The sequence below is a fragment of the Haliotis asinina genome, chromosome 9 (assembly GCF_037392515.1).
Source record: "Haliotis asinina isolate JCU_RB_2024 chromosome 9, JCU_Hal_asi_v2, whole genome shotgun sequence".
Taxonomy (NCBI): Eukaryota; Metazoa; Mollusca; class Gastropoda; order Lepetellida; family Haliotidae; genus Haliotis; species Haliotis asinina.
The window spans coordinates 59,502,542-59,524,655 of record NC_090288.1 but is presented as its reverse complement, the minus strand read 5'-3'; the positions used below and the strand labels follow the sequence as shown (position 1 = coordinate 59,524,655).

Genomic DNA, 22,114 nt, shown 5'->3' with positions numbered 1-22,114 from the left:
ATTAGTCCTGCGTTGCGTCACCAATCTGTCAATTCCAGTAATGTTCTCGATGCGTAACAGATGATATTATCGTTACATTTGTTCACACAATAAATGAACACCGTAATACATAATCTGTATTTCCATTCAGTGAGAAGATTTATACTTTCCGGCCACGCATTAATTAATGTTCAATATTTGAACGCATGAATTGATTTGACCGTTGTCAGCAAATCTTTTCAAGTATTAAAACCTACTTTAAAATTATATCAGAAACATTTAAATTAAATACTTATGTATAGGCTACATAGCAATGATGCGCCGTTTGAAGGTGTCTGGTCATTTTCCATTGCCCTTTATTAAAAACATAAAATATAAATTACGCTAACACCGAATGATGCTTGCAAATCCATCACGTTTGATAAACTGACATTCAAGTGAAATTATACAGATTTCCTAAATACGCATGTATAGTGTGAAACACAACACAATGAATGGATATTGTAGTCCTGAAGCTATCATTCCTAAAATATATATTTACCTTACCGAATGTTTAGCGTTTATAAGTCAATCTGTGACTGACATGTGTATACATATTCAACGTGTATTCCACAGATACATGCTCGTAAATGGTCGGAATTTCGGAAAATAATCACTGAATTAATTGCCCCACCCCCACCCCCACCCCCACCCCCACCCCCACCCTGTAATGGGGTATATTATTTTATAAATGTCACAAGAAGGGACCAGACACTAGGTGCGCCATCGGCACAATTAACACGTCACTCGTTGGATTGTTTCCTCATTAATATGCCGCTGACAGGTTGAACACAAAGCGTACGTCTAGATAAGTAGGGCTCGACACTGGGGAGGCGATCAACAAGGTATTGAATAACACACCGCCTTTCTTCACTGTACATAACACACACCGACACCCAAATCCAGTTTGGGTTGAGATTATGCAACTTTGTCACATGCGAAAGTGACGTACTGTGATTCGAATCATGAAAAGGAACTTGCTGCGATACGAGTACCAGTACTAATATAATATATGTATTAGCATTTAAATGTAGTGTCACATTTAATATCTGTCTCTTCTCTCACATATATCATGACTGAGAAATTACATACTTAATTGCTTTAATCTATATGATATAAGCATACTTCTTTCCAATGAAGGGAACTGGAATGGTAAACATGCATAGGCTTATATGAGTACCGCTCCGGAATACAATGGAAGGGAGAGTAAACATGTGCCATGGTGAATGTACAATGTGAATGATATATCAATGCTGCAAAAACGAGAAATAACGCCAGTCATTGTTAAACAGTATATGTTATATAAAAAAAATATTTTGGATCAATCCTCCCTGTTCAATGTATAAAAGAGGGCATTGGAATTAAAAGTTCTCAGTTTACTATTGAGGAACAGTTTGGGGTTTTTTTTCATAACAAAACTGATTTTCTGTCAAACTCTTTGGTATAAAGATACATAATTTAACGTATATAGTTATTGGAACCAGGGACCATATGGTCTCTGTTTAAACTACACTAAAAGAAAAGAAATAATGAGCAGCGTCTTCCTAGTTATTGCCACAAGAGCAAGATTATGTTGGGGTATGAATCTCCATTTAGTCTACATCTGATCGAGTGATATATCTCTGGTAAGTCATCAAACACGACAAAACCGATGGAAACAAAGAAAGGTCCGGATGTCAGTGATTCCTGGTCGTGTGTGTAGCTAGCTAGTTTCTACTGGAGATCTGTTTGATTGGCCACTGAGGCCAGCGACATTAGGCGACTCAAGTAAAAATAAAAACGTGGTCTTTCAATTAATTGTGTTAATGTCTATCTAGATTGTAAATCCAACTGGCTTCCACTTCGTTCAACCTTGTGATCTAACGTGTGTTATTTGTACACGTTGTTAAAAGACGAAGAACAGTTGAGAAAGAAAATCGAGAGAGTTGAGAAAGTAATGCCAGATTCAGAAGAATCACCGTTCCTCAATTTATTGAACGCAACCTTGTCGGTCAAGGTCACTGCAATGGCGGCCCACACGAAGCGTCTGCTTTCTGCACTGTGGAGTCAAAACAATGCTTTTACCCGTTTGTCTCAGGTGAGATAATATTAGATAATATGTCTGATTCACAGTAGAGGTCTACCAAATCAGCCAGTAAGTTTCATTGGCTATATGGAATCTCAAACGTATATGTATGAAGACCATGTTCTCTTCAAAAGACGGTGTCAACAAATGCAGTGATCTACCATTGCACCGTCAACTTGTATAGATCCAGCCTGTGAACAGTCAATCACATACCAAGCTGGCCACTGATTGTAATTATCCTGAGACGAGCTTTTGAAATTGCTTTCATCACAACTCCTTCCAAATCCGGTGTACAGACAATTCTCCATCAGGAAAATTCCCCACTAGGACATTTCCCCACATGACATCTTCCCATCTTGACATTTCCCCATTTCCCCACACCTTAGTCCTATTAAAATCATCGTCTGGATCATTGGGATATTAGTGCTTTTATAGTACTTTCTTCATTCAGTCTGCAATGGGTAGCAGCATTTGACAGAATCCGTATTAAAAAGTAGTGAGATCATAAATTTTGTCCACAAATATCTTTGTGAAGAGAAAATAGTGTTTTATTTGAATGACAAAAAAAGAAATAAAGATTTCTGTGACCTACCTTGGTACGTACTGGTTCATGGAAAAAAACACATGGTTTACTGGTTAAGCAGTAAAACGACCTACCAGTGATACTACACCAGGGATGGTGCTCCATTTACCGGAACTATGGTATACCCTCAGACTTGGTCCTGTCGATTTGGGATGTGCAAGAGGTGAAGTGTCAGTACCTGAGGGCCTTTGGAAGTTTACCATAGTTCCTCCATCTTACACAAGACAATGATCTTCTTTCAGTAGCTCTTTATTCACTCTTAGTGATTGCTGGTCCTACCCACTCTGTCACTTAATTAGGAGGCTTCATGGCCTGAGGTCTCGAGGCCTGCATTCCTGTCTGACTCTCATGAATTTTGCTATACCTTAAGACAGGATTCCTACATCACAGCCCACACCCTTCACCATTTTTTTCATTTGTCAGTAATCCATTTTCTTCCCTAGTTACTATTTTCCTCGTGTCAGTTTACTCCCTGAATGCCTTATTCGTAAGATTGTGAGGTAAATTCCAAGAACCTCTCTACCCCTTACAATATATGATTGGTGTAATCCCAGGATTTGCTAATTTTTCATTTTACCTATAGCTATGAATCACCTCTCATCTTGCTCCTCCTCCAAGCTCTAGCAACCTGCATTCATGTTTATTTTCCCCGCTACTGAATTCCTACCTTACAACTATTATCAATCATGTCATAACACAAAGATATTATCATAATTATCAAGTCTTGCTATAGTTTGTCTCTCATTGTGCCTTGCTTACTAGTATTAATGGTCTAGACTTCATTTCAAATATGAAAGTAAATATCACAAGTTTATGCCTGTAATATGACTCCCTCTCTGACCAAGAGTGTACAGTCAACTGTAAGTTGAGTCCCATTTAGAAAACCACAGGAAATCAATTCTGAATGTGCCTAATGTACAGATTAGTTAATCTCATTGCCCCGAACAAGTGAATGCACACAATGTGCATATTAGTTAATCCCATCGCATCTATTTTACTATGACTGGGTGACTATGATGACTGGGGAATTTCTCTGCTGGTTACAAAACGGGTGTGGGGAAGTATCAAGATGGCGAAATTCCTGAAGGGCCTTACTTCATAAATTGGCATAAGATATCTTTGGGACCTATGGTTGGATAAGCCCTTACCATTTTGTGATTCAAAAGTTGTATTAGGTACATATTTTGCATTATTAGATTCAGTATTGAGTTTGTGTCTGATGTAGCCTACACATACGAGAGAAAGATGTTGATTTAATCTTTCTCCAAATATAAGCATACCAACCATGAATAATCTCGTAATGTTTTGAAGCTAATCAGTTGTATCATGCTTGTAGACTAGAAATTGGAAAGGCTCCAGTTCAGGACCTATTTTGTTTGATAAGCTCTTGATCATTAATACACTTTGGCAAGCATTTGATATCTACCACGCTTAAAAATTTCAAGTAATGCATATTATTATATAGTAAGCTCTTGTGTCATACTCGGTTTATAAGCCTCAGCAAAAAGAGAGAAAAAGAAGGCAGGCTTTGTACTAGCACCCGAAAGAGCAATTTCATTGATAGGGTATCCTTAGAAGTTTTACTGACAATGGAAATCTGGAAGTTAAGAAAGCAAACAAACGTCAACATTATTTACCTGAGGTCGTTAGCACCACTTCTGACACAAAATGAGTTGCCTTTATAAAGAAAAACAGTAGGGGAAAATTCGGTAAGAAAGCCGTCTGCTAGTGACAGGCAACATATAAATAGGAAGCCATGTGATCACAGCATTCTCTCCCAATGAGGATAAAAAAGTATGGCCCATATATAGTTGGGGGGTCGGCTTATCCACGGGGTCGGCTTATATGCGGTAATATACGGTAAAATCCTTGGATATGGAGAGTGGCTACAGTTTCACCAATTTGATGCCATCGACACTAGTTTTGTAGGAAACACTTGACATTTTTGTGTGAAATAGATGAATATATCCTTTATTGCTCAAGAATAGTGAATTAAATGCAGGGGCTTTTAATTAAATTAAAGATAAAAATTAGGTTTTTGTCTAAAATCGTCGAGAAGCCCTGACATAGAGATATGGTCCGACAAAATTACCATGCATGTTTCTGCACTCTAACCATATGTCATTGCATCTGTGCACTTTATCATATCAGCAATTAAATGTCACTACACATGATTCGGTAAAAAAAGCCATTAACATGTGTAGATATTTTTGTTTGCTTTTTAAATGAACAGTTAGTCCATACCATTTAAGATAAGTTAACCAATTACATAATTCATAAAGGTAATGTGAAGTGGTGATGACAATCAGTGATTGCCCTTTTGTTGACATTCTCAAAAATGGAAGTAGTCCTGAAGATATTTTAAGTGATAATCTCCTTTGAAAGAGAGCCAGTGTGATAGTATAGGCGTTAAAACGATCGCTAGTTATGCTGGGTTTGATTCTCCACACAGAAACAATACGTGATATAATTCACATAATTGTTTTCTTCATTTTGAAGATCACGCCAACAGTTTTAAGATTTCAGCATGCTGCACGTCAAGCTTGTTAGTGAGATATCTCAAGAACCATTCACTAGATTTGACATCAAGCTTATCCAGGGAAGGCACAGGGCCCAGTTGATTTTGGCGACCTTTACATAATTTTCATGGTCACAGCAACACTTTGAAGATTTCAGCTTGTTAAGCTGTATGCTAAGATTGTCAGCAAGATATCTCAAGAACACTTCCATGGATCTTCTTCGTAGACTTTTAAGACTTCTTGTTAATGTTTTTCAATAAACATTTTCTTAGTTGCAGTTTTTTGCATATTTCATACACTAAAATATCCATATAAAGGCCAAAGTGAGTCTTGAAAATATTGATGTGTTTGAACAACTACAGAGCAAGATATCAAGAGAGGTTGACTTTTCAAATTTTTGTTGACATTTAACTTAATCTTACATTACGACCCTCACTTTAAATACTTTTTAAAGGGGCAGGAGAGCAGAGCAATTTCCCAGGACTGGTTGCTCCTTTTGTTGTTGTTTTTCTCCTGTGAGTACCTGGATGATATCCTAGAATTTGTGACTGGTTCGTGACCTCTGCTGCATCACCTGTATCAACAACTGAAAGTTGAAGTGTAGATCAACAAAGATGAAGTCATATTTTACTTCATTGTTAAAATGAAACACTTTGAAGTTTAATAATCTGCCAGTGGTAAAAACTGGTAGGACTGAAAACTATCAAAGTCATTTTATGTCTTTATGTTTTGTAAACCCTAATTAGTTTATAGTCATATTTCTTTGCATTTTGAAAGTTAATATAAAAGTACACAATCTCCTTATGCTCATAGTGAATTTATGACATGACTTTAATATCTAAACATTGTATTGATTGCCATCGTGAATCATATTTCACACACGCCCTATACTTAATTCTTTGAATATCATTTAGAAGTGAAAATACATAAGAATGAAGATTTTTATGGATATCAACTTCTTTATGTGAGAACACAACGTTTCGGAGTTAATGCTTACTCCTTCACAATACTTTGTTATTGTTTTACCTGTACATATAAATACACCTCTGTATCCCCTTTCTCAATCACCTGATGAAGGAGTAAGCATTAACTCCGAAACGTTGTGTTCTCACATAAAGAAGTTGATATCCATAAAAATCTTCATTGTTACGCCCTATACTTAACAAATAAATTAAAACAATGTGCAAATATGAAAAAATTTAAAACAGACTAAAATTATAGCAACAATGTCAAACTATTGCCTTGTTCAGGAATGTATCCATCAATATCCGATATGCCATTCATATGCGGCTGGTAAATAATCCTGCTCTGTGTTGTGTCTTTCAACAGTCTAATATGCGAAAAAGTGATACATAGTTTCAGGTTTTTAACCTTGGCGTATAGTCTCATTGGTCACCTAAGATAACACCTGTCTGCTAATTGTATGATGTCCACTATACGAAGTAATTTAGTTAGCCAATAATGAGCCATCAGTCAATCAAATTGGCGGTCAATTCTCTGAAGGTAGAATGTTGTTTTTACACTTGCACTCTACCACAGGGTGTAGTCACTACAGATTAGTAAATCTACACACATAAACACTGCCTTTTGATAGATCTGCTGTGGAAGATAAAAGTAATTAAGTAATCAGTGTGTTATCTGTTAGACCTTTGATCGGTGTTTGTTTTTGTAACTCGGCTGATAAAACCTCTTGCATCACTTACATGCGCATATTACATAACATACAATACATTTGCCACATCAGACCTTAATTTATAATGTTGGGTATTTACTCCAGATTGCAGAAATGCCAAATGGGAACCTTTGTTGAGTAATCTGAATGGTGTTACCAGTAATTATACCTGTTAGAAATTCATTAACTGACCATAAAGTGAATGATGACAAATAACATGTATAAGTTTATACTACCAAATGTAGGTTACAGCAAGGGAGAGGTAATCACTGTATTGCATGCAGCCGGAAAACACTTTTGGGCTGAAACTGTTTTGAGGATACCAAAGGAGCTTTCATTGTTATGTAAGAAATATATATATATATATATATATATTGTTTTTAGTTTACAATCTTAGTTTGGTCACTTAAATTTTGTCACTTAAGCCAATCACCCAGTAGTTAAATCATGTTTAGGGGTTTTGTCCACAGGTCTTCATTTGGCTTTTTGTCCTAGGGGTTTTTGTCCCAGGGGGGTTTTGTCCTACAATCATTAGTTTATGGATTCAAATAAATCAAATGTGTAGTTTCATTATCATAAATAACTGACCAGGGGCATAGTTACCAAACATTACACGTGCTATGAAAAATGGGCCAACCCTCATTATTGTCTAGATACATGTACACGTATAAAGCTTTGCAATCTATCAGACTTGTACGAAGTAAATGGCTTGCTACGTGCCTGTAGACATCATATTTTTAAAAGACATGGTTAAATATCAAGGTAAAAAACACAGAAATAGGATCAAATTGGATCAGTCACTATACCATCCAGGCATTAAAAAAAAACATTTCAACTGCTGGGATACATTATTACAATCAGACAAGAAATTCCAAGAATATTTTCAAATACATGTTACGGCTTGTGATGGGCATCCACCCTTCTCACTGTTTATGGTGAAGAAATTCTGCCAGTGTGAATAGTGGCCTAGTCCCCGTGTCCATCATTGTCGAGGAAGCAGGTGCTGACCAACTTGCAGCTTGTTTTAATAATTAGAACTTTTGCAAGAAACATTAATCACTCTGCATCAGTGCCTCTTTAAGTTTGATTTGATAATTTGCGGCAGGATTTTATGTCACCTTAGAGGCAATGCTTGTTTGAGTATTAACTGACAAAGGAGTATTTTGAAGAAGCATGTCAATGAAAGGTTTTTGGCACTGCACATTGTACAAATGCTACAGATGTTTTTACACTAACTGAATATGAATATGTTTGCCTGTATTTAAGTCAAGCTATCTTTTTCAGGCCTCAGTTGGAAAGCTTGCAAGTGGGCAGTGCGGACTCACAGACAGGACCTATGTGACAACTGCCACTAATACACAGGTAGAACCCTAAACTCTGTCTCAGTGAAAGGTTGAACAAATTTTGGAGTGGGCAAGTAATAGTATTACAGGGTTACACGGATGCAGGGTGATGCAGACATTATGAATATTAATAACAAAAACACAAGACCAGATAAACACCTATATTAACAGTTAGTGTAATAACATTACCTACTTTGTTTATTATTGACATGTTTTCAGTGTTTCAAATGTTCCTTAATGTCTTTGCATGTGGCAAGGAAAGTCTTCTTTGTGCAGCTTTATTTGAGTGGGGAAGTGCCATCTATACACATGAAAATATGCTACTTTAGGTATATGTTTACACAGTCTCATTGTTTCCTGGGGTAAAGCACATCATCTTGATTGAGGTAATTACACATGGTCTTAGTGTTGATTTTAAGGACTGTGCCTCAAAGTTGTAATGCATGAGTGGACCATTGTTAATCAGTTAGAACATTGTTCATACAATAGAAGTCGATCAGTCTCCTAAAATACTGACCTTTCAGAAACACTGGATCTTGTCAGTAATCGTTACATTTATTAAACTAAATAGTTGTTGTTGGTTTTCTTCGTATTGTTTATTGAGTTTACCCAATTCAGGCATCAGATTCTTGGTTCCATGTAACAACATGTATGTTTCAGTCATAGTAGCCTTCAGCAATTTCCCTACAGGTTATGAGATTACATGACACAGAGTAGTTTAGCTTATTTTCAACAGATGAGAACAGTGATGTGTCATGTTGTTTCAGACTGAGTCTCTGGCTCGATATGGTGGGCGGCATACAGTCACACTCCTCACTGGGGATGGCTGTGGGCCAGAACTGCTAGGCCATGTGAAGGATGTCTTCAGGTAAACAGTCTCCACAGCTAAATCAGTCCATGTCATCCACAGGTGCTGCCTGGAGTCATATAGTTTAATGATATTTTGTCACTTGGAATATCGAACCAGAGACACGGAGTGGCAATCATGTGACCTCATCACTTAAACAGTTGTGACTTGCAACTGGAGGTCCATGAGACCCCCATACTATTTTGAAGGGTCCTTCCAGGTAATGAGGGTGCTGTAGCATTTCATACTGACTATATTGACATGACCTTTAGTTTTCCTGACATGACTGTGTATAATTATACATCATTAAGTGTCCTTTGTGATACAGAGCACATGACAATGAAATCTGCGGGGACCTTTCTTACATCCGCACATGTACAAAGGAAACAACTCCCACCTAGAGCACACATTATTATTGACAGTCCCTGAGTTATATACAAGGTCATGGTCACTCCCATGTGCATTTTCCCCTCGCAGGTTATTAAAATGGTGTGATGTAAAGGACTTCTGATGATGATGATGATGATGATGATGATGATGATGATGATGATGATGATGATGATGATGATGATGATGATGATGATGCAATATCTACTTTCAGACATGCAGGTGCCCCCATAGACTTTGAGGTTGTGGAGATTAATGCAACAACCAATGAACTGGAACATATGAAGGGGGCCCTTCTATCAGTACAGAGAAATGGGGTGGCCATTAAAGGTATATACAATTTTAGTAAAGCAGAGAAATTTATATTGGTATCTACTTGATGTTCTTTCTTGTCATTTTGTGGCTCATTGCGTAATTGTGCTGAAGTTTAATTGCTTAGAGGCTAATCACATTTCATATGTTCCATGTAATAATTCCTTAAACTGTCATTGTTTCCAGGCAATATTGAGACAAAATTTGATGATCCATCATTTTCTTCAATGAATGTTGCTCTAAGGTAAAGTATTGTCAAACTTTGTGCATTAGAATTTCGCTTCTTGCTGACTTTATGTATTAGTACAATACATCTGTAGATCGCCTAATATCTATCTCAAAGATACTCAGGGACAAATTATGTACAAAGCACAGATGTTATTACCCGTGAGGCACCAGAATTTAACAGTCACATGACTTATCCCACTGGGTACCCATTCACTGCTGGATGAACATGTTTGAACAAATCCACATGCCTAAGGTGAGAATATGTGTTGGCAGCGTCAATGTGGGCAGAACTGAAGTCGTACAAACTGTCAGGAATCAAGCTGACAAACACAGTCTCCCAGTATCTGGATTGTTCAAATATTTTTGTGCTAATATTTTACAATATTAACTGAATGGAAACTGATTCTGTCAGCATACACAGGCTTATCTGTGCCAGTTTGATTAGAAGCTGCCATGACAGCTTGAAAATTGATGCATAACTATTATACTAGTATTTGTATTGCACTTTGTTTCTTTCCCTCAATAACTGGATGTCAATCTTGTATTATTTATCTCAACTCCCAGGGGATCATACCACTCTTGCAGCCACTAAGTCACAGAGTTAATGTTGCTTTCTCATCCTTGAGAGGTATCCATTCATAACTGGATGGACTGGGACACATAGTCACAGTACTTTGTCCAAGTTTACAACACATTGCTGTACCTGCACCTAGGTGTTTGCATGTATTCATATGGCCACCATCTGGTCATTTACCAACGTATTTGTGGGTTCTTTAATGCAACAAACACAATCTTCTGACAGTAACTTCATGAAATGAGCCATCCTCGATATCTCCAATTTATATGTTCTGATAAGTCTCTGCTATACCCTGGATGCATCTGCGGCTCAGCCTGTTAAATTTTTGACCTCCTTTGGCTGGATTTTTATTCAGTCAGGTGTCTACGCTGGGAAGTTGAGCCAACCAATCACAACTCACTTTCACTTTTTTAATTATCTAACCGATTAAACTTGGCAACACAAACCATGCAGAGGTTCTCTTAAAGAGGTAGAAGGAGTTTTTGCATATATTTTTTTAAAATGTTGGACCTATAAATTTGTCTGTATGATTTCCCCTAAATCTGAGTTGCACTGCGAGCACACCTTCGCAGTTGCGACCGCTACCTTTGCTGCCACTGGCAGGCTCGGTTATAACAGCGGCCTAGCTGATTGGCTACTGTGAGAATGCGGAGCCAGCAAAGGGAGGTAATAAAATTATTGGGCTGAGCCATAGATGCGTCCAGAGTATAGTGGAGACTTATCGGAATGTATATACCCTGGAGATATCAAGGATAGGAATTAGCATGAGACAGGGGTAAATGTGATGCTCAGTTTGGTGTTTGTTGTTATATAATCAGTCCTCACTCCACCTGTTGTAGAACCAGTCTGAACCTGTTTGCCAACATTGTGTGGTGTAAAAGTATCCCTGGTTTCTCCTCTCGCCATGACAATCTTGACATCATCCTCATCCGAGAAAACACTGAAGGGGAGTACACCTCACTGGAGCATGAGGTCAGTATGGCCAGCTCCAGCAGCATCCCTTGTCAAGTGACTGTAGTACACACAACTTACATCTGTCTACAGTCCGTTTGGGTTCAAATGAAAATGATCAGTGATTAAATAACTTGAAATAGGGTCAATCACAAAAAGAGGTGATTAAGAATTAATTATTTTGATCCCTTCATTAGAAGTATTCAGATTGTTGATGTGTACAAACGTGAGGATGACTGAAGCACTTCTTTGTCAGAATGTTCCTGGTGTCGTGGAAAGCCTGAAGATCATCACAGAGGAGAAATCCACCCGTATTGCTAAATATGCCTTTGACTTTGCTGTTAAACACGGCCGTAGGAAGGTCACAGCCATTCACAAGGCCAACATAATGTGAGTGATAAACACAGGTGTCAGGCACAGTATTCACACAGACTTACAACCATTATTAGTTTCAGGCATGTAAAACAGGATAATATTGATTTAATCAAGCACACTCTTAACATTCCTCAAGGATTTGCAAAAAGTTTACCAGGAAGGTTGTGCTTTTCGTACTTTGGGCTGTAGACGTTTCTACCCTAAACCTTCGAGTCTTAACATTAGGATAATATAATGGCTAACAGTCTTTACAGGTCACCTGAAATATCAGCATCAAAAGGGTCCATCAATCTGTGCATGCTCTTGTCATGGTCTTGCTTTCTATGTCTTATCTCTCATGTAGTGTGTAAATGATTTACAGGAACGTAATTTTTCAGGAAGCTTGGTGATGGTTTGTTCCTTGAGTGCTGTCGCAACGTGGCCAAATCGTACCCAGATATTGAGTTTGGTGACATGATTATTGACAACGCCAGTATGCAGGTAACTATGCTACACTCATGATCCCCTAGTAAAAGTTTATGCATACATATCAGACCTTCTTTAAGAGAGAATTTGTGGTGTTTGCTTCAGTAGGTATTCAAAATGGATATTGATCCTTTGTGAACTCCTGCATTTTCTTAGCTAAGTTCTATCTGTAGGAAATCTTTGAAAGCTTGGAACAGATGCATGAAAGCTTGGAAGAAAACTGTTTGTACACAGTCTGTTTATAGCCAGTATCTATTAGGGGTGAGCGATAATACCAGTTAAGTGGTATATAGCAATTTGAACTTCCCATCATGATCTATTTTGCAGCATACTTTTCTCAAACCAGTTCACCCAATACATTTTGGTGCATTGGTTTTATATGCAGATCATACTGTCAGAAGTTTTTTGCATCGACAAGTCAGTTTTCATGTTGCATGCTAAGTTAAATTAGAATACATATTAACATGAGTCTGTATAGCTCTATCATTGCTGTGATTCAGTGTTTGTTGCTCTATCCCCACTAGATGGTGTCTCGGCCCCAGCAGTTTGATGTACTTGTCATGCCAAACTTGTACGGTAACATCCTTGGTAGCATCGCCTCCGGACTAGTAGGCGGGGCCGGAGTAGTGCCTGGCATGAACATTGGAGAGAAATATGCTGTCTTTGAAACTGTAAGTCAAGTTACGTTGGAAGTAGGTCATGTCTGCTTTGAAAGACTCAAGGTCAGCTATTATTATGCTCCTGTTCCTTATTTGCCAAAGAAATAGACTGTACTTCTGATACTTATGTTGTTGTGCTATGAACCTCAATATTTCTAGTAGTAGATCATGCTTCCTGGAGTATTTGGGGAATGGAATCAATATGGACTCGAATGAACTCTTGAATGTACTGTGAAGAATTGTGTTCATGAGTTGTGATAGAATCAGCTGATGTATGGTTGAACCTCATTTTCCTCAGATTATGATTCCTGGTTTCTTACCATACACATGAAGTTTAGCTAAATGTTATTTGCCTGAGTCACAGTCCAAAATATCTGGACTCTTATCTTACTCTGTCGACCCGTGAAGGTCCCGGGGTAGAATAGGCCTTCAGCAACCCATGCTTGCCATAAAAGGCGACTCAGCTTGTCATAAGAGGCGACTAACGGGAGCTGGCAGGGAATATGAGCTTTGGTTGAACTTTTTAGAACATATCAAACCCCCGAAGGATGTGCGTTAGAAGTGGTCTTCTGTAAGAGGTGATTAATTAGATTGGATGGTTATTCTTGATGACTTGTCAGGTTGATTCTGGTGTGGAGCAATGACTGGTGTAGAGCAATCTTGTGGTCACCAGATTGTATGGTCCAGACTAAATTATGTATGTATATACCTGGAATATTGCTAAGTGCAATGTCAGACAATCTATCAGCATCTAGAGAAATTCCCAATTCTATAATGTTGAATAGAAATGTGAAATGCAGGCTCTTACTTATATGTCATGAAATAATGAGAAAAACAATTACCTTTTCACAAGAGTCATGAAGTCACAAGTTTCTTCAAAGTTAATGATGACAATATCACATTGTGTTATACTTTTTGTGTTCACAGTAGTCGACATGGTCCACAATGTGTCCTATGATGGTTATATGTATGATCAGGTCTGGACACATGATATTGATTTGTCTGTCTTTTTAGGGAACTCGAAACTCTGGCCGTTCCTTGAAGGGCAAGAACATTGCTAACCCGACAGGCATGCTGCTGGCCAGCTGTGACATGCTGGACTACCTTGGGTAGGTGTCTCTACAGACAGTACTGCTAACTGAATTGAGTAAGCGCTTTCATTCAGAATAACAGTTGAAGAAAAAGCAAGGTGAAAATATGATGTGTTATTTAAAATGCATGAGATAATTTGTGATATGATATATGTTGTGTTTCAGTCATCATCGCCATGCCACACTGATCAGAGAGTCAACCATGGATGTACTGGGGAAGCATGAGGTACAGGCTTGTTTATGGGTGATACTCATAGTCGTACACATGTCACAATACTGGCAGTGTAATATTAGCAACAGATGCATGTGATTGACTTGTGTGACAGATGTACCTGATTAATCCAGTTGTGCTGGCTGGCTGTAATGGTTCACCTAGTGCTGTCTTTAAATCATGTTAAGAAATATTGTATCAACGTTCATTTTGTAACATTGATATATGAAAATGATGACATGTTCTATACACTGTTGAGATTCTTTTTGTTAATGTAAACCCTGTAAGGAGCTATGTGGAGCGTTTCCAATCAAAGCCAGGATCGAGCACAAGATACTGTGTTTGACCTACAAAGCCAAGCATGATCTTGCTCCCCAGTCCTTGTCTAACGTGTTATCATCATACTCCAATTCACGCAGTCTTCGTTCCAACAGCCAGGACCTGCTCACTGTGCCCAGCTTTAGACTGAAAACTTTTGGACAGCGTTCTTTCACCTATGCAGCCCCTGCTCACTGGAACTCTCTTCCTTATAACCTCAAAACTATTGACAATTGTTCAAGTCAAAACTTAAAACACATTTCCTCCAGCAGTATTTCCCTTAATATGCTCCAATACCACTTCCGTACATATGTACACATTTGACTCTGTAGCTCCTTGAGCATGTCTGTCGTGGTGGATTGGGCACACATATATAAATATGCATTATTATTATTATTATTATTATTCCCAAACTCCCCACAGTGGCACTGGCTCCTTGTCTCAATGGAAGATTATGTCCCCAGCTCACCACAGTGTCACTGGAGAGCTGGAACAGGTCTTGGCTCCTTACAGTGTTTACGTCAACAAAGAGGATCACATCACCATGTATGACACACAGTACCATGGATACTGACAGTCTTATCTATAATTTATAAATACCATTAGGGACCAAGTAAGATGAGCAAGAAGAATGTCCTATCTGCAGTTAAGATCAATGATTTTGGTTGCCTCCTTAATGGTACCATCTTGTGTTTGGTTTCACTTGTACAATCAGCTACTTCAGATATGATGACACAGTGTTGTTTCAGTGATTCTGTGTTCTCCCCAGACACAAACTCCTGATATTGGTGGCCAGGCAACAACAACAGAGGTGATCCAGGCGATCATTGAGGACCTCAAACCGAAGACGAAAACATGGTATGTACAGTAGAAGCAATATTTAGAGTCTCACACAATACATAGCGGTACAGTTGCTCAACCTTTGATAGGAATAGTCCCATGACAAAACACTGATCAATTTGGGATATGTATCTATATAAAAACCATGTCACAATATCCCCTGTGAAAGTTGAATAATATATATTATGTATGTTTAATTATGGCTTTCACACACTTGTAACATCTGATGTGCTAATTAAGATTGACATTAGGCATGTTCATGATACTTTCATACTCTATTCAGGAGCCTGTAGATAGGCTCATGAAATTACTTGTTTCTTCTTTATTTATGAGAGCAGTTTGCTATTTATGTTTTCTTTCGTTTACTACACTTATCATTCTTTGTTGTCTTGTTATTTGGAGTATATGTAGCTGTCTACTCTGTGTTCCTTCCTAGGAATGTCTTCTTGTCCCGTCAGCAGAGGCAATCATAGCTCCATTCTCTCAACCACATTCCTCACATGTGGTAATAGTTGTCATGTCTCTCCTCTGTCCTAGTCTGACTGTCAGACAACTTAAACCTTGGTTGACTAGATGTGCTTTTTGGTTTTCTACCCTGTGATTGTGTCAGAACAGCTTTGTGAACATGTCAACCTTTCCTGCTTTCTTACCGTTTCTTCCCTTCTTCTTCTCTTCACGCCATTGAGTGAGTGAGTGAGTGAGTGAGTGAGTGAGTGAGGTTTTAGTCAAATCACCAGTATTTCAGTCAAATCTTGATGTATGCCACTGAGTGCTCTAAATGTAGCCAGTGTTGGTTGCTGTGTGTTGCACAATGTTGCATATCTGGCAGATTTGCTCAGTCCCACATTTCTCTTCAATGTAACAGCAAATCAAATGTGCAGAAAGCAGTTTTCTATATACTTTGCAGTTAACACTATTTGTCACAGGTGTTAAAACAAAGAGAACCTCATGCTTTTTGCTTGTTCTTAGGAAAAGATACAATACATGAAGTTCATTCTCACTAGGTACCACGAATTGATACAGTTACCACTAATGTGCTGCCTTGAGAATTGGTATGGAAGTCATATTGTGTTCAGAGTCTTCATAGTTGTCTTATCTGTGTGTAAGAAAAAGTTCCTCTATATCTGTGAACATATAACCAATGTTCTCCTAGATAACATGTCTATACTTCCCCTTCAGCATTGTCTAGTTCTCCTCCGCCTCATCTATGTTAGCACACAGCTTTGTTTTGCTCTTCCTTGTTTTTATTTTGTTCTTGTGTTTTATTTACTTTGATATCCATTTACATCATCATGCAACCAGTAACAGTGCATTTTATAAAGCAACATTGCATTATTTATATGATTGTTTGTGTTTTCCCAAGGTGTTAACATCAACATTGTGTGAATGTTGAGTGGTAGGTTGCTACATTTCCAGTAAGTCTTGGCTAACCCATCCTCGACTATCTACACCATTATATCTCCATTCTATTTGGACAAACATGGGACCCATTTGCCCCCCTAACTTGGTTTGGACACGTAACAGTCCCAGTACAAAACTCTCTTGAGTATTAGAAAGTTTATGCTCAGCTGAAGTTGAGAGTGATGAAACTGAAGTCAGGAACTAATATCCTTGGCAAATGTGTCTGCAGAGTTTTAAATAAGATGGAGATACAGTACACTAGATAATGGAGAATGATGCTAACATGCTGATTGAATTAACTAGTGTAGACATACTTTCTGTCTTAGGCTTCTGTTTTCGTGTAAGTTCAATGCTAACCTACTTACTGCACTAACAGATCACCTCAATCTTTCCTGTCATGGGTGTATGTGTACATTATGAATATTACAACTATGCTAAAATAATTCACATATTTTAGTTTTATATTTACAAGTTACACTTACCCTAGCACTGTATATATCATATATATCATGAATATGCAGGTCCAGTGTTCAAATTGAAGATTGAAATGGATATGTGCCACAAAGTAGTGTTATGAATAGAAGTTTGATGGAATATGACAGTGTTACAGATGCTTTATTGTGAACCTCTGTGTGTTGGTAAACTGTCTTTGAATATATATGATTATGCATGCATGTTAATTGCAATACTTAATATTTCTTGCAAACCCATGACAGGAACTTCTTGTTTTCAATTTTATGCACAATTCATGGCAAATTTTTGGTTCACATTATTAGTCGTTTTATTTTCTTTCTGGAATGTTGTATAAAGTGTATGCAGTGCATGCTGTGCGATTAACCTGGTTGTCTGAGTTATGCATCATACCTTGTAACAAACTGACTCAGTGTAACTGGCTTACCCTTCATTCAAACACAGAATGCTCTTAGTGCTGAAAGAAAGCCCTGATTGTTTGGTGCATCCTTTGTATCCAGATCCAATGAGGCTGAGGGAGTCATTTCATGCCCAGCACAAAGTAAAATTACATTTTTTAAAGAATATGTGAGTGAGCGTGTGACTTGTGTTTAGTGAGAGATAGATCCAGGCTGTAAAAGTAGATTGGAGCTGTTTAGCTCTATCAAAGTCCATCATCACAAATTTTAACTATCATGTGAAGGAAAATGTAGAGAAACTCAGAATCCACCAAATATCACTGTGAACCTGAGCATGACCCATTATTTAGAATCAGTGATGTTGGGACATTTGCTGAATCACTTATCTAAGGCACTGATGTTGGCTGTGCAGAGTTGTGTCCCTTGGGGGCACCAGACACCCATGATCAGGAAGTCCCTATCAACTGTTTGCAGTGAAAATGTATCGATGAATTTAACTTTACACTAAAAGGTAAATCAAATAAACTGAAATTATGATTGCCAATCCTCATGATTTTACCTTGCCAATGGAACATTTCATTCTCAGAATTTTTGTAAACTTAGGATAAAAGTTGTTTAACAAACGATTTATAGATTCAAATCACTATTATTGGTTTGTAGTACAAGGGGGTATGCACACTATATGAAACACAGATAACAAGTTGGGTTTGTCTGAGTTAACGCTGATCATGTAGTGCACATTCTTTTGTTTCACTGTTTCACTGTTACCCCTTGTAACACAAATCAAATAGAGCTATTTGAGTCTATGATTGTTTGTTAAACAGCTTCTAGCTGAAGTACACTAAAATTCTGAGGTTTAAATGATCAGTCGTCAAGGGAAAATTATAAGGATTCGCAATTTAATTTCACTTTGATATACTTTCTTCTTTAAAGTCAAACTGATTGGTACATTTTCAGTGCAAACTGACTATAGTTTAGTCACCACAGCTGTTGCAGCAACAGACGGGTGCTTGTGGCATCAAGTTTTCCTGTCACATCAAGCAGACAAACTAGAACTGGAATACTTTTCAAAGCGATCTTATGTCCACCTCACTCGCTCTTAGAAAAGGGGTGGCAGGGTAGCCTAGTAGTTAATGCATTTGCTCGTTATGCCAAACCCCCAGTTTTCATTCCCCACATGGGTACAATGCTAAAAGCTGTGTAAAAACTTAACTCACACTGAGAAAATGCAGTTTGTTTTGTGAGATTTCTTCTGTTTGGATGAAAGATAAGCTAGATGATTGAGGGTGTAACATTTGGTACACACTTTGAATAACATGCATTAAATGAAGGTGTGCTTGCGTTGTTCTAATCCACAGCATTTCCATGCTGTAACCTGGTGATGGTGAGTGGGGACTGTTCTACAGGAATATTCACAAAGTGACTTACATACTACTGTATTATACCAGTACATGTGATTTTGTGTTGATGTTTATCTCCAAATACATGGATTTAGATTCAGATCTGTATAATAATACTTGTGGGTTTACGTATTCTGTTGAAACACTCAGACAATTTAATTTTATATTTTGTGGTCATTTTGAAAATAGAATGTTGAGTGTCTGGTTGTCTGTTGTGAACAATTACATGTGCAATAATGTACTTCAGGGAAAGCTATTTGGGTTTCATGTAACAATTCTGAAAGCCAATAGTAGAACAAGTAATGCCTAAGTCACTCTGTGAAGAGCTTTGTTGTAGATGTTGTGACACTAATGTTAACTGATGCATGTCAATACTAACCTGTCACTCATGCACAAGTCAACGCACTTCAGCAGATGCCTTTAAACTGTCTATTTATCTCAGCAAAGACCTAGGATTCTCCACGGTGAGATCCACACACATGGAGAGGTTGAGAGGAGTGTTTCACTTTGTGTAAATTTTGTGTGTTCTAACATAATGTGACATGTGAAGGCCTGGAGTAGAATAGGCCTTCAGCAACCCATGCTTGCCATTAAAGGTGACTATGCTTTTTGTAAGAGGTTACTAACATTATCAGGTGGTCAACCTCGCTGACTTGTTGACCCATGTCATCGGTTCCCAGCTGCGTAGACTGATACTCATGTTGGTGATCACTTGATTGTCTGATCCAGACTCAGTTATTGTCAGACTGCCACCATATTGCTGTAATATTGCTGAGTGTGGCATTATACGACAACCAGCCAACCTGGAGTTGTCACAGTAGGAATTCTTCCAAAGTAAACTTTATGTGGGACATAGTTATGATTATGTTGATAGCGCTTTCTTGATAAATTATTAGCAGTTAGAAGAGATTTTATGTACTCAATCAAAGAGAACTCATTTTGGATATTTGTGTAGTTGAACATGTTGGAGATGATGTTTTCAGTGCATGTCAAGAAAGACAATTATATTACATTACTTGGTTTTGGTGATTTTGGAGTTATGATGATTTGTGATATGAGTATTGTAATGCATGTGAAGCAGTTGCCATCATCAACCTCTTGGTTCCATGGTAATTCTGTGTATTCTCCCTAAACTCACAGAAATTAGGTCCCTGGGGTTCATGAGACAGATGACTGAAGGATATCTGCTGGTCTGTATGTTGTAGTATCTCACTTTACTCAAATACAGAACAGCATATTTTGTGCCTTCCATTTTATGTACAGTCAGTGTTTGCTTTTGTGGACACAAGTTTTCTCAAATAGTACCAGGATAAATGACTGCCTGGATTTGTGAATCTCTTGGCAGTTTGTTCTCCTACCCAGAGTCTACTACATCCTAAAGGTTGTGATATGTATACGATAATGGCTTAAGAGTGCACTCAGTAATATTTGATAGTGTATGACAGCTATTGATATTCATCTGGGGATGAAATATTTTGTCATGGGAAGACATCATTGTCTGTATATTTGTGTTGTAATACTAATTTAGAGTGACATTCAGTTCCTGTTCTCATTCACTTTTACAAAAAGCAATACATGACCTGACATGAAATGTCAACAAATTGTCTTCTTATTTGTCCATAAAATAAAATGATGACATATCTTGGATGACATAACTGAGTGCATTATGACCTAATGGACAAAGATGCACTAAACAAGATTAAGGATATACAACAGCTCAAACTCAATATACACAGAGGACATACCAGCAGACATCCTTCATCAGGGGTCACACTACCTGTACATGCCTCTCAGTGAGAGACTCCACTGAAGTATTTCCATGTTCTTTTTGTACTTTGTGTGGATGCTTATACCTTGGTGATAGCTAATCTGTTTGGTATTATGACAAGTAACAACATTAATAACAACTCATATATATTCAGGTTTTTAGACTGGTTCAATGTCACTGATTCATTCTCATCGAAAATGGCCAGGGCCTCCTTTCACAAATCAAGATTTCAACCTTAGGCCTTTACCTTAAATGCCAGCGTTAGAAATAAGGTTGGGCTTAGTAAAGTTTTTTTTGTGTGAAAGGAGGCCCAGATGTTACAGCGGCTCCTTTCAGAAAGCAAACTTTGCTATGTTTAACCTTAACTACCATTCTATAACACTGCACTAAGGTTACCTTAAACTTACCGGTATGTAACCTTAGTGCAATGATAAAGAATGGGAGTCAAGGTTAACCTTAGCAAAGGTTGCTTTGTGGAAGGACCCCAGATCTTTATCAGTTTTGGTGATGGTATGAAAATGAATATTGATATACCTCATGAGATTAATCTAATTTCTTTTGCAATATCATTGCTTACTTTAAATATTTAGTTGTTCCTCAGAGTATCATATGTAGGATACGTAGGAGATCATATGTAGTGTTGGATGTGACACAGTGTTGTGGCTGTTTCAGATCCAGTCAAACGGAAGGTTCTGCAGTGCAGCAGCTGACCCCCCTGGTGTTCCACCTGCCATCTGTTGCAAGCATCTTGCATACAGGACACTTCCCTCCCACACCTAGCTAATGTTCAGTAACTAAATCTGATGATCTTTCTGCTATATTATTTATTGTAACAATACTATGTCACTTGTACATATACTTATATGGCAAACATCCATTATTTCACTGTGTATCTGTTTATGAAAGGGTCATTGTTTAAATGTGGAAGGTAGAGAAAACGCCATCAAGGTCAAAGACTGTGTATAGCATGGAGGTTATCTAAAATGAGGAATCTCAGTTAAGGATACTTTTGACTTCTGATAAGGTCCTCATTTACTTGTGGGGAAAACAATCTTTGAAAACTGTTCATACTCAGCTATTGCAATTGTTTGTAGCAGTGTGTATTTGTTGTACATGGTTGTTTCTGTGGAGTAGAGATGTTACAGACACTTGTTTTGTTAATAAACATGTTAACAGTGCATTACACTTGTTTTGATAATAAACATGTTAACAGTG

General features: G+C 37.8%; 1 protein-coding gene across 6 annotated transcripts; it reads left to right on the top strand.

Annotated features, from left to right (window-relative positions):
• The first annotated feature begins 1,983 nt into the window (after positions 1-1,983).
• LOC137295596 (isocitrate dehydrogenase [NAD] subunit gamma, mitochondrial-like) lies at positions 1,984-22,114 on the top strand. Of its 6 annotated transcripts, none has more exons than XM_067827024.1 (14): positions 1,984-2,095; positions 8,142-8,219; positions 8,968-9,068; positions 9,649-9,764; positions 9,933-9,990; positions 11,391-11,523; positions 11,759-11,892; positions 12,255-12,357; positions 12,867-13,013; positions 14,016-14,110; positions 14,258-14,318; positions 15,391-15,479; positions 16,825-16,857; positions 21,572-22,114. In XM_067827024.1, exons 1-13 carry the CDS (start codon positions 2,024-2,026, stop codon positions 16,829-16,831), a joined length of 1,194 nt encoding a protein of 397 aa, XP_067683125.1. In that variant the 5' UTR covers positions 1,984-2,023; the 3' UTR covers positions 16,832-16,857; positions 21,572-22,114. The 6 variants fall into 6 exon arrangements, with proteins under 6 accessions (XP_067683125.1, XP_067683126.1, XP_067683127.1 ...); XM_067827025.1 differs by having other exon boundaries at positions 2,005-2,095; positions 16,825-16,876; XM_067827023.1 differs by lacking the exon at positions 16,825-16,857 and adding an exon at positions 15,898-15,966 and having other exon boundaries at positions 2,011-2,095.